This window comes from Hippocampus bargibanti, linkage group LG06, assembly GCF_051943395.1.
Source record: "Hippocampus bargibanti isolate YZ-2025 linkage group LG06, ASM5194339v1, whole genome shotgun sequence".
Taxonomy (NCBI): Eukaryota; Metazoa; Chordata; class Actinopteri; order Syngnathiformes; family Syngnathidae; genus Hippocampus; species Hippocampus bargibanti.
In genome coordinates, this window is record NC_142739.1 from 3,603,236 (window position 1) to 3,616,501 (window position 13,266).

The 13,266-nt window shown below is 42.1% G+C and overlaps 1 protein-coding gene across 1 annotated transcript; it reads right to left on the reverse strand.

The window, feature by feature from the left end:
• Positions 1-1,025: 1,025 nt before the first annotated feature.
• Positions 1,026-11,458, reverse strand: LOC148896208 (thyrotropin-releasing hormone receptor-like). The gene is made up of 2 exons (XM_088998468.1): positions 10,533-11,458; positions 1,026-1,466 (listed from the first exon to the last, which is right to left on the reverse strand). The coding sequence occupies exons 1-2, from the start codon at positions 11,343-11,345 to the stop codon at positions 1,026-1,028; spliced, it is 1,254 nt and encodes a 417-aa protein (XP_088854594.1). The 5' UTR covers positions 11,346-11,458.
• Between the last annotated feature and the right edge of the window lie 1,808 nt (positions 11,459-13,266).

Here is a 13,266-nt window from a genome sequence, read left to right on the forward strand (position 1 = left end):
GTGATAGGACGGCGTGGGTTTTCTCCGGGTCCTCCGGTTTCCGCCCACATTCCAAAAACATGCATGGCATGCAGATTGAAGACTCCAAATTTTCCCTTGGTGTGAGTGTGAGAGTGACTGTTGTTTGTCCTTGTGTGCCCTGCGATTGGCTGGCAACCAATTCAGGGTGGCCCCCGCCTCGTGCCCAAAGACAACTGAGATAGGCTCCAGCACCCCCCGCGACCCTAATGAGGCATAAGCGATATGGAAAATGGATGTGATAGGACAGAGGGGGGTGCTGGGTGGGGCTTGGCTGACATCAGTGCTGGGAACCAATCAAGCTACAGCTATGTAAAAAAAAAACCTCTGAGTCATTTGGCTTTAAAAAAAAAAAAAAATTTCATGCACTGAAACCACGATAACTGAACCGGAAAGTAGCAAGGGATCACTGTACATAAAGAAAGAATGAAAACAATGCACATTATTAAGAATGAGCTCTTAATGATGTGGAGGTTTTTTTTTATAATTGTTTTATGTACATTGTCAGGATCATCAATTTATTTGGATATGTTGTACGTGCCAAGCAAAACCTGCAAACCTGTTTGATATACTTGTGTGTTGTGTTTTAGTTCGTTCCAATGTTGCAAGAATATAACTTGTACACAGCGCTTTTTAGAATGCATGTCACTCCAAAGACTTTCTCCCAGTCTAAATATAGTTGGTGTCTTATAAGTTATAAACATAGACAAAAAAATTAAATTGCATTAAAAAAAGTTGTGGGGGGGGGGGGGGTCTGCGTGTGTTGGTGTGTGTCTGTGTGTGTTTTGTCACCTTTTTGTGGTATCAATATTTGGACGCTCATCAATTAGACTGTAAGGGCTTTTGGCTACAAAGCTTGTTGCCTGTCCACAAAAAAATACTGTGGGTTGACTGTCGTGCTGTTTTGGAAATTATAGTTTGAGTCGACCTGGCAAAATCAAGGAAGCAGTTATGTGTCTTGTTTATATATATATATATATATATATATATATATATATATATATATTTTAAGTTTGGGAACCTTTCTCCAAAAGGGATGGCTCCTCAAACAACATCTTTCTGACAACTGTCTGCATTCCACTGGGCACTAATTGGTCACTTTGTGTGGTTAGCTCTTCCATGACTGTAGTAAAGTGGTCAGGGCTTTCTGCATTAGACATATCCTTGATGACACTGTATGTAAGTGCCACGCTGCATGAAGTAGGTTTCTCCGGGCGTTGAGGTCCGCAGTGACACAGACTTTTAAAGGCAGAGCGAAACTTTTGGGACATGACATTGTAGATGACCGGGTTGATGGCGCTATTCAAGTAGATGCAGAGGCGACAGAAGAGGAGAAACCAGTCGTCCAAGTAGGCGTTGTCCAGGAAGGAGTTGACCACCACTAAGGTCCGATAGGGCATCCAAAGTAAGGCGAATAGTATTACAACCACAGCCAGCATTTTGGTTACCTTTTAAAATAGAATTTGCAACACACACACACACACACACACACACACACACACACACACACACACACAAACACACACACACGCACACATACACACACATTATTCTCCACAATTTGGAAAAACTCTGGAATTAAAATCATTGAATGTAAAGAAAATCTGTAATTCTTTAATTATGACCATACTAGTATAGTACAACATAATGACTGAAATCTTCCTCTGTGTGAAAGGTTTTCTGACAGTTGATCATTATGTTACTCTTACGCTCCACTCTTGTTGTTTTATTAACACTTTGTGAGTAATTGGAAATGTCACCACTTGAAGTCACTTATAATGGAAGTTAGAAATAGATGTGTGACTATGTATACTAGTGTTTAGACGCTTTTTAAGGTCTTCTAACAGCTAATTCATCCCCAAAAAAGAAGAAATGCCGAAAAAGAATCCGCATCAACGGGTCAATTGTGGCTGAAACGCTATTTTCATTTATAAATGCCTGGTTCTCGTTCTCTACTTGGTGAGATGGTTGGTTTTCTGAACAGTTGAGTGCAGTTTGCCACTTCCAGATGTTGCTCTAAATGTATGGAATACATTCCCCCGTCCTTGCATCGATTGCTCAGATTTAAAGTAAAATGCTAGAAAAAAAAGTAATAGCCGTAAGTGGTTGCATTTACAGCCCCAAGAGATCTGCCTTCAGAGAAAATTGGATTTGGAGAGGCTTGGATAATTTACTTTTTATTTTCAGTTCCCTGTGGTTTGCTGGAATTGCATTATTATATTGTTCTATTACGATAACAAATACATTTTTTTTTATTATCCAATGCAGCATGATCAACGGATGCAATCAATATAGAGTCAAGGCTGGACTGGATGCCTGTGTTGAAAATGAGCATAGTTATGAACCCATTAGGATTGGAATGCAATCGAGTCAAAGATTATTTGCATAATAATATTCAGGCACGCAAAAGACATATATTAAAATATTTTTTCTGTCACCAGGGTTAGGGAATACAGCCTTGCAGCCTGCAGTAACACATTTAATTATAAAATTAAACCTTAAAACAATTTCAAGTAGATACTTCGGTTTCCCACCATAATCCGTTCCAAAAACGATTTATTCTAAAACAAAAACAGCACTTTCCATTATAATCAATGTAAAAATGTTTGATCAGTTCCAAGTGCCGAAAACAACTTTTTAACTATTTTACAGCATAAACATGAAGTCATAAGTCAGCGTAGGGTAGTTGAGTGGAGCATTATGGTCCACACAGTTTAGTTGAGAATCGAATTTCAGTTGCATACCCGAAATTTTTAGTTAAAAACCGAATTGGACGAGGACCAAGATGTTTGAAAACCAAGGTTTGACTGTACTCAGAATACAATATCAACGCCATACGTTGATATTGACGTCAACGTCAGGAGTCCAAGATGGCGCCCGTGTAGGCAGCCGTCAGCAAGTGCTCTCATGAGCCTTGTTTTTTTGTTGTTGTTTTTGTCTTGTTTTGTGTTTTCCTTTGTCACTTTGTGTTGTTGTGCGTCGTGTGGAATGGATACAGATTGTTTTTCAGCATTTTTGACCACGACATTCATCAAGGAGGAGACTGCGCTGAGCGGTTGCGCCTTTTCGGCAGCATGAATATGCCGTTTTTTGAATGGGAGGAATGTCTGTGCCATTCGACTGTCATCGCTGTACAGCTCTGGGGCCATTGTGCTTCTTTGCACCTGTAATGGGCAGCATATTCACAGCCCCACTTTGTTCAGCGGAAAGGTCGGTGCTGTTGGACAGTTTGCAGCTGGATGAATGCATTGCTTGAGGAGCCCGCGATAAGAAGGAGCGTCAGCGCAGAGCGCCGATGCATATGTGGAGCTGTCGCGGCTTGGAATTGAAGCGGATTTATGTGGGACAGGAGATGTGAGACAATCTCTTCGTCAATGAATGCTACAGCTGCGTGTTTGCTTTCAACGTTTAGCTTGTAGTCGACGTGCACATACCACCATGATGTCCCTGATCCACTGGTGAAGAGACGCTTTGATTCTCCCCTCTTTCATGTGGAACTGCTCCGTGTAACAAAGAGGGTACAGAAAGTGCTAAAGAATGAATGACTCTCTGTGTCTTTGTGTTGTCATGTTATTTGTTATTTATTAATTTTTTTGTTCTTTTGACTTCAAGACGGCGCCGCGAGAGTGGCTGCCTTTCCACCAACACATGTCTTTTGTTTTTCTACTTTCATTTCTTTCATAACATAACTCATTTCTTAACTGCTGTGAAATTTAAATTTCTCACTGCGAGACTAATAAATGAAAATCCATCCATCCATCCATCCATCCATACTCATCAGTGTGTTTGTCTTCAATTATAAACCTCAGCTAAACAGTCAGCGCCTCCAGCCGAAGAGTCTCCGAGTGAACCCGAAGTACAAATCAATTCATCAGACATCATCAACACAAATGCTTCAGAAGAAGACAATGTACAAATTTTACTCGCTGTGAAAAATTTTTGAATTTAAGCTTTAAATAATAGAGCATATTGTTGTAACTATTGTCTCGAATATGTCTTCTTTTTTCCTTTTGGCTTTTCCCTTCAAGGGGTCGCCACAGCAAATCAGTGTCCTCCATCTTGAGAGGTTTGATCCGCATGTTTGTTTTGGCCAAGCTTTTACGTCGGATGCCCTTCCTGACACGACCCTCTGTATTTATCAGGGCTTGTGGCTACAGAACAAGCAACTAGCTCAGTAAAAGGCTACCAAATACAAAATAGTAATCGGCACAGCAACATTCAAAAAAGCAAAAACTGTACTCACCATTTGATGACAATGCTCTGATCTTAACGTGAAATGGGAATCTCTTTCCTTACATTACGTCATAAACAGAACTTCAGTCAAGCATACATAATATTTACATGTGAATATAGCCACAAGGGGGCACAAGCCAGTGTCTTATTGTGCTGGTCCCAACCCCGAATAAATACAGAGGGTTGTGTCAGGACGGGCATCCGATGTAAATTTTTTTGCCAAACAAATCTATGAATCAAACCTATGAATACCATACCGGATCGGTCGAGGCCCGGGTTAACAAAGGCCGCCATTTGTACTGTTGACCTTCAGGGTGCCGGTGAGTATAGAACTAAGAGTAGGAACTTTGAATGTAGGAACAATGACAGGTAAAGTTAGAGAGCTGGTTGACATGATGCATAGAAGGAAGGTAGACATACTGTGGGTCCAGGAGACCAGGTGGCAAGGGAGCAAGGCTAGAAGCTTAGGGTCAGGGTTTAAGTTGTTCTATCATGGTGAAGACAGAAGGAGAAATGGCGTTTGGGTTTCTTAAAACAGGAGTTTATTAGGAATGTCTTAGAAGTAAAAAAAAGTATCAGATAGAATGATGAGTCTGAAGCTAGAAATTGAAGGTGTGATGTTAAATGTTGTTTGTGGGTATGCCCCACAAGTCGGATGTGAGCTGGCGGAGAAAAAGGAATTTTGGTTGGACTTTGATGAAGTCATACAGAACATCCCGAGAAGTGAAAGGGTTGTAATTGGTGGAGACTTCAATAGACATGTTGGCACAGGAAACAAAGATCCAGATGAGGAATGCTGAAGGACAGATGGTGGTTCACTTTGCTAAGAGAATAGAAAGGGCTATTGTGAATACTTTCTTTCAGAAGAGACAGGAAGATAGGGTGACTATTAAGAGTGGAGGCAGAAGTACACAGGTAGACGACATTTTCCGTCAACTGCGCCATCTAAAGGAAATCAGTGACTGCAAAGAAGTGGTTGGTGAGAGTGTAGCCAGACAGCATAAGTTGGTGGTGTGTAGGATGACGCTGGCAGTGAGGAAGATGAAGAAACCAAAGGCTGAAGTGAGGACAAAATGGTGGAAGTTGAAAAAGGAAGAGTGTTGCCTGACATTTAGGAAGGAGGTAAGAGAAGTACCGGGTAGGGGAGAGGTCGTTCCAGATGACTGGCAAACTTCAGCGAACATAATCAGAGAGACTGGTTGGAAAGTACTTGGTGTATCGAGTGGAAGAAAGGTCGATAAGGAGACTTGGTGGTGGAATGGGGAGGTGCAGGAGTGTATACAGAGAAAGAGGTTAGCAAAGGAGAAGTGGGTCGCTGAGCGGACGGACGAGAGTAGACAGCAGTACAAGCAGATGCAGCGCACGGTTAAAGTAAAGGTGGCAAAGGCCAAACAAGAGGCCTATGATGACTGGTATGCTCGGCTGGACAGCAAGGAAGGCGAGACTGATCTTTAGAGGCTAGCGAGACAGAGAGACAAAGATGTTAAGGACCTGCAGCAGGTTAGGGTGATTAAGGATAGAGATAGCAATGTATTAACAAGTGCCAGTAGTGTGATGGCAAGATGGAAAGAGTACTTTGAAGAATTGATGAATGAGGAAAATGAGCAAACATTAGCAAGGATGTAGTGAGGAGGGCGCTGAAGAGGATGAAGGGGGGAAAGGCACTCGGGCCTGATGATTTACCAATCAAGGTAGGGAAATGTCTCGGAGAGGTGTCAGTGGTGTTCCTGACTGGGTTGTTCAACAAGATCTTCGATGGTGAGCAGACTCCTGAAGAATGTAGATGAAGTGTACTGGTGCCCATTTTTAAGACAAGGGAAATGTGCAGAATTGTACTAACTACGGAGGAATAAAGTTGATGAGTCATACAATGAAACTATGGGAAAGAGTAGTTGAAGCCAGACTAAGAGCAAAAGTGAACATTTGTGAGCAGCAGTATGGCTTCATGCCAAAAAAAAGAGTACGACAGATGCAGTGTTTGCTTTAAGAATGCTGATAGAGAAGTACAGAGAAGGTCAGAAGGAATTGCATTGTGTCTTTGTAGATCTGGAGAAAGCGTATGACAGGGTTTCCAGAGAAGAGCTGTGGTATTGCATGCGCAAGTTTGGAGTGACAGAAAAGTATGTCAGAGCGGTGCAAGACATGTATCATGACTGTAAGACAGTTGTGAGGTGTGCTGTCGGTGTGACGAAGGAATTCAAGGTGGAGGTGGGACTCCACCAGGGGTCAGCTCTGAGCCCCTTCTTATTCACGTGTGGAATGGATATGGATTGTTTTTCAGCATTTTTGGCAATCATCAAGGAGGAGACTGTGCTGAGTGGCTGCACCTTTCGGCAGCATGAATATGCCAGTACTGTTTCTGAATGGGAGGAATGTGGGTGCCATTTGACTGTCATTGCTGGACAGCTCTGGGGCCATTGTGCTTTTTTTGCGCCTGTATTGGGCAGCATTTATTTTCACAGCCCCGCTTTGTTCAGCGGAAAGGTCGGTGCTGTTGCACAGTCTGCGGTCGGATGGATGCATGGCTTGAGGAGCCCGCGATAAGAAGAAAGGAGCGTCAGCTCCAACTGAGTCCTTTTTCAGAGGTGACCTGTTCTGGTTTTCACTTGATGGTTTGGATAAAGTTTCATCAGTATAAATCCATTCCAAATACAAATATCCACTAGAAACCAGAACATGTATTTTCACCATTTGAGTGATTTCCTGTAGATAGCGTATGAAACGCGTAGTTGATCAGCCCGATCGATGCCGTTCATGTTTTGCGTGGCAAATCACAGTTGTAACAGTACCATTTTTCTGCTTCCGTTGCACTTCGCCAACTTCAGCTGGATTGGTATTTGTTGCCAATAACAAGACGGGTCGCTTATCATGCCAGGCAACCAACGTCATATTTCCTTTTTGCATCAGAACAAAGTCGCCCTGTTTTTTTTAACTTTGTGACGGCAGCAGGCATGCTTTTCCGGTTCGCTCGAACAGTCCCGCATCTGTACGTTGTAGTGAGTGTTCAAACAGCAGCACTTGCCTGAAGTAATTGTCACACTACATATGATGGTTTTTATCCAGAATGTTTCTCGTCAAGTCTTTGACAACGCGTTCTATGAGAGCCTTTTCTGCTGCACCGTCCTGTCCCGTATACACCTGAAACTGGTTGACGTATCCAATGTGAGGGTCATATTAGAGGCTTTGGAGACAAAGTCAGAGAGGCCAGACTGAGATCGTTTGGACATGTCCAGAAAGAGATTGACTATATCGGGAGAATGATGCTGAGCCTTTAACTGCCAGGCAGGAGACCAAGAGGAAGACCGAAGAGGAGATTTATGGATGTTGTCAAAGAGGACATGAAGGTAGCTGGTGTGAGAGAAGATGATGCACAAAACCGGGTTAGATGGAGGACACAGATTTTCTGTGGCGGCCCCTGAAGGGAAAAGCCGAAAGGAAAAGAAGAAGACATAATATTTACATGTTCTTATAATGCTGCGCGCCACATGCACATACAAATGTTTCCATGAACCCCGCTGAAATGTGCTCAAGGACCCCTTGGAGTACGTGACCCCCTGTTTGTGATTTTTTTTAAACAATATTGGTGCTGCTCATAGTGACTTCCACTTTCTAAGACACGATAAGATCTTGAATAGCTCGAAATATGTGACACAATCATTCTTTATCATTTTAATTGGTCAGCAGGATGATTTTCTTTGGAATAAACTGATCTTTACAGGGAATCACGAATGAGGCGATTCACCTTGGACTGAAACCATTACTTTGAGAATCTTGACAGTGGTTAAAAAATGTATTTCTTGGCAACCTCTGATACTTGTTTTCAACTGTTTTCTCGTAACGTCCGAAGACATTTTATATTTCCTTTTGAATTTCTGTTCATAGAACCTTTTCTTCAAATTAATTAAGAATTATAGCTTGGGTTATTTTAGCTGATGGATCTGTTGATTTATTCACTAAAATTGAGACGGGAAACTACATTTATTGCATTCCTCATTTAAAACTAGTTTCCAAAGAATTTAAATGTATTATTTACAGCACCACTCAAATAATCCCAATTAAATATGAGAAGTTCATGCTTTACTTGTTAATCATCTTTACCCCAATTGTGACAGGCAGACAAGATGATTATCATCAGCAAAGCATTCATTCATCAGTGTAAAATGAATAATCTCGCGTGTGACGGTTGAGTAACATTTGCACAGAGCTTTGCAGTGACGACACCTTCAGTATCAAGAAGCAACACTCCTTCCTTGGCCTTGTGCTACTCCAGAGTAATCGACATGATCTCTTCCTTTGTATTCAGAGTGGCTTAGTTAAAGCTGTCCAATACATTTTAGGGTGTTCATTTGTGAAGCAATAGGAACCAAACGTGTTGGCGGAGGAGAAAGAAATCATGTTTGACTTGGCGTTAACTGATCAAATTGGCCAATAGAGCAGAGACATCCTCAGGGCACCACACCCCTTTGTGTGATTTCAGAAAGACTTTTTCCCTCATTCTGATGAACAATCGAATGCTCGTCAAACATGGTGGTGACCCGTATTTTTATCTTAACACAGTGCACGGTGGGTGGGTGGATGGATGGATGGATGGATGGATGGATGGATGGATGGATGATAGATAGATAGATAGATAGATAGATAGATAGATAGATAGATAGATAGATAGATAGATAGATAGATAGATAGATAGATAGATAGATAGATAGATAGATAGATAGATGGATGGATGGATGGATGGGTGGGTGGATGGATGGATGGATGGATGGATGGATGGATGGATGGATGGATGGATGGATGGATGGATGGATGGATGGATGGATTGATAGATGGATGGATGGATGTATGGATGGATGGATGGATGGATGGATGGATGGATGGATGGATGGATGGATGGATGGATGGATGGATGGATGGATAAGTAGATGGATATATAGATGAATACATAGATGGATGGATAGATGGATGGTTAGATGGATGGATCAATGAATGTATAGATGGATGTATAGATGGATAGATAGATAGATAGATAGATAGATAGATAGATAGATAGATAGATAGATAGATAGATAGATAGATAGATAGATAGATAGATAGATAGATAGATAGATAGATAGATAGATAGATAGATAGATAGATAGATAGATAGATAGATAGATAGGCAGGGTGAGTGACTGAGTGAGTGAGTGAGTGAGTGAGTGAGTGAGTGAGTGAGTGAGTGAGTGAGTGAGTGAGTGAGGGAGGGAGGGAGGGAGGGTTGGTGGGTGGGTGGATAGATAGAGATATTAATATAGATATATAGACAACTGTCAAGATGGTTATGTTGGCTAACCAACCAGATATATCAAGGGCAGAGGAAAGCCATTGGAGTGGATGTATTGGTCCCGTGCAAGTGATGGAAATTCAGTCAGAAGAATGACGAGAAACTAGATAAATTAGGGCTCAGAGGAGCTGGAGAGAGCCTGGAAGGTAAAGGTGACAGTCTTGCCTGTGGTGGTCGGAGCACCCAGGGCAGTGACCCCCAAACTACATGAGTGTTTGTCACACATCCTGGGAAACAACATTGGATATCTCAGAAAAGCGGATAGTGCTTCATGGGAACAGCACGGATACTGCGCAAAACTCTCAAGGTTCTTGGCCTCTGGTAGAGAACCCCAGCTATAATGGGGGAGAGACACCACTGAGAGGTGAGACAAGATTTTTTTTTAAAGAAATTTGGAAGAAGTAGAGTGAGCCATCAACCATTGCTTACTATGTCCTACAAAAAAATAGAAGACAAGACAGATCTTTGCTTTATCCATACTTATCCAAACTGATGAGGTCAAGTGCAGCATGTCATGACTGCTGTCTTCTACTTCAACCATGTTCAAAGTTATGGTAAACAATGTTGTGTGAATGGTGTGTGACATGCATGAATATTTATTGTAATGTCAATTGTTTTGTTTATTCAAACACATCTTCCCACAGTTATGAGACAGCAATGATACAAATATATATTATATATATATAGATATAAAATATATATTTTAATGTACTTTTATATTCAATTGCGAGAAATAATTTGCATTTTAGGTAGTACTTGTCAGTTATTTGATTTTTTAAATGTGTGTTTAAATGTGGTCCGATGACAAATAAATGTACCCAGAAACTGTATGTTTTAATACATTGTACAGAGAAATGTTTACATTCAATGAGTGGCATGTAAAATATCATCCAATATTTGCAAGATGACTGGAAGGTGAAATGCACAGTTGATATGAGTGAAACAATGCAAGTTGCCACACCTGTCTGCGGGAGGCAGCAGTGGTGGTGCTGGAGGAGCTCGCATTGATCATCCTTTCTTCCACTTTACAAGTTCCTCTCCTCCACTTGCTAGTGCTGTCTTTGGGGTCCGCGGGCAACGGATTTAAGAAAAGTATCCTTGCGATGAGTCCATACAAGACTGTGGCCAGCATGAGGGGTAGTACGTAAAACGCGGCGAAATCTATGAAGTAAATGGGCAGATATTGACTCCTGGAGACTTTGTAGGCACAGCTGATGAGCATGACGTTGTCATATACCAAAGTTTGAGTGGCTGACAAAAATAGCCACATGATGCAATAGATGGACGTAAGCGCCCACACCAGCATGATGATCTTTTTCGCCCGGGACAAAGTGCACAGGAACTGCGCCTTGATGGGGTGGCAAATAGCGATGTATCGTTCCACCGTGAAAGCTGTGATGGAACAAGAGGAGGCGTTAATCCCCAAATATTGGAGATAAGTGATGCCCAGGCAGCCTGCGTATCCGTACACCCACTGCCCGTGTAGGGCGTCGGTGATGTTCGGAAGCCCGGCAGCAGTCAGCACCATCAAGTCGGCTGCAGCCAAGCTCACAAGATAACAGTCAGTGGCAGTTCGCATGTGTTTGGTGGTCAGCACCACCAGGATAACCATGATATTCCCCACCATCCCCACGCCGCAAATGAGGGACACCAAAAACACACTGACTGCCTTGTACCCAAGCGCGTAGTCGCGCCACACGCCCAACGTTTGATTATACTGCGCCGAAGACGTGTCATTGTCCGCTGTCATGTTGTCTGTGGTCAAGTTGTCCATGACTGACTTCTTGTAAAAAAAAAAACAGCAACAGCTCTATACCCTTCGTAGAAAAATCGACGTACAAGTCCCAATCATCAAAAATCAAACTTCAAAATGTGATGCACCCGTAAATGTACAAAATCGTCTCCTTCTCTTTTCCATGATTCATATTCAGTCGTTTGTGAAAAAAAGTCAGGCTTGCATGCACACTTAAGTTATCAGAGGCGAGCTCGTGCTGCTTCCACGCACGCCCGCACGCAAATGAGAAGGGCTGAAATGTCAACATCTGTGCAGCCTGTTTACACCACGGATAACGGGGGGGGGGGGGGGGGGGGGAGTTACAAGGAACACGGTTGGAATATGAATGCATCCAATACATTAATTATATTTCAGCGGGTGTATGGTCATGTCCCACACGGTAATTATTCTTTTTTTTTATTACACTCATAGCATATGCGACAGTGCAAAAATCAACATGCATTGTTTCTGTAATTATGGGTTATTCAATATGGATTGCACCCCCATACCCTCGTAAAATGTATGACTTTCAAAAGTCTATTACAATTAGTTTTACAGATCACAGAGATAAATGAATTAATGATTTGCAAATTTAAGTTAGCCTATTATTTAAAACAGTACAAGCATTGTTTGAGGTGATATTTTAACATGCCAAGCACACGTGTGAAAACAGCATTAACAGCTGAAAATGTAAACAAAAAGAGAAAGGGGGATTAGGCACAGTATCATTTGCTATTGGTTGTCAAGGTTTTTTGGTTATTTTTTTGAACAGGCACACAGCTTTTAGTTTAGATTCAGGTATGGGCGCCTTTCCACAAAGTAGGCTTTTAACATCTTGGAGACCTCATCCATAAATTTAAGATATGCCACGTCCCGAAACTCTGCATCCTCTTTGGAAGTCTCAAGTGATCTTCAAAGTATTTTTGTCCCAGTTCACAATTGTCCCAATTTGCAAGGTGGTGGACCTAAAAAAAAGCAGACATGAGGGAGGCACAGGGTGTATTTGCCAGATTGTATTAAATAAAGTCGGCAGGAACAAAACATCAAATATCAGTCATCAGAACAAAAAGGTTCAAAGTAACAAACAAAACCATGAGTAAAACATGGCAAGATGAATCAAACCTGACAGGGCGACACAAACAATGACTGGTCGTGCCGGCAGTCCTTTTAATTGCCATTGATTAACACGACCGACACCTGTGCAGTTGCAGGTGGTGTGCTACAGTGCCACCCCCTGGTCGTACACCGAAAAGTGACAACAATGTCCCGAGTCGAGGTCAGCAGTTTCCAAGTCTCACAATTCTGAGATGACGTATGGTGGATCAAACTTTCTTTTGAGCCATCCAGGAGTTATTTGCAATGGTTTCCAACCATTCCCGAGTCATTCATTGCCCAGCAGCCACAAAAGCTTTGATGTGCTTGGCCACCCAGTACCCATCAGCTGCCTCCAGAGTCCCACAAGCGAAAAAGACCCAATAGGACAATAGGACGAGTGTGCTGTGAGAAACTATCCAATGCCCCTTTTAAAATGTACAATTTTACAAACATTTATTAATCATTTTCCCCCAATATTATGTAATTGTCCGGTGTCTGTGCTGAAAAGACTGGCAGGGTAATTTAATATTCATCCGTGTGGCAGCACTTTGCCTCTTTCCTGCGAGATGGTTAGTGGTGTGCCGCAAAAAAAATCCAATGTAAACAAAATTGCCCTGGTTCAAAAAAGGTTGAAAAACACTGTTCTAGACAATGACAATTACATAAGTACAATAACCCGATACCACTCTGGTTCTGAATGGAATGGACGGGGGTCTTGGCCGCGTTTCTTCATGGTCATCCAGGCCTGTGTAAGCTCTCAGTCGTACAGGAGTGGTCCATCGATGAAAAGGTTTCTTCAGCCGTCATCTGTACTTCTTTGACCCAT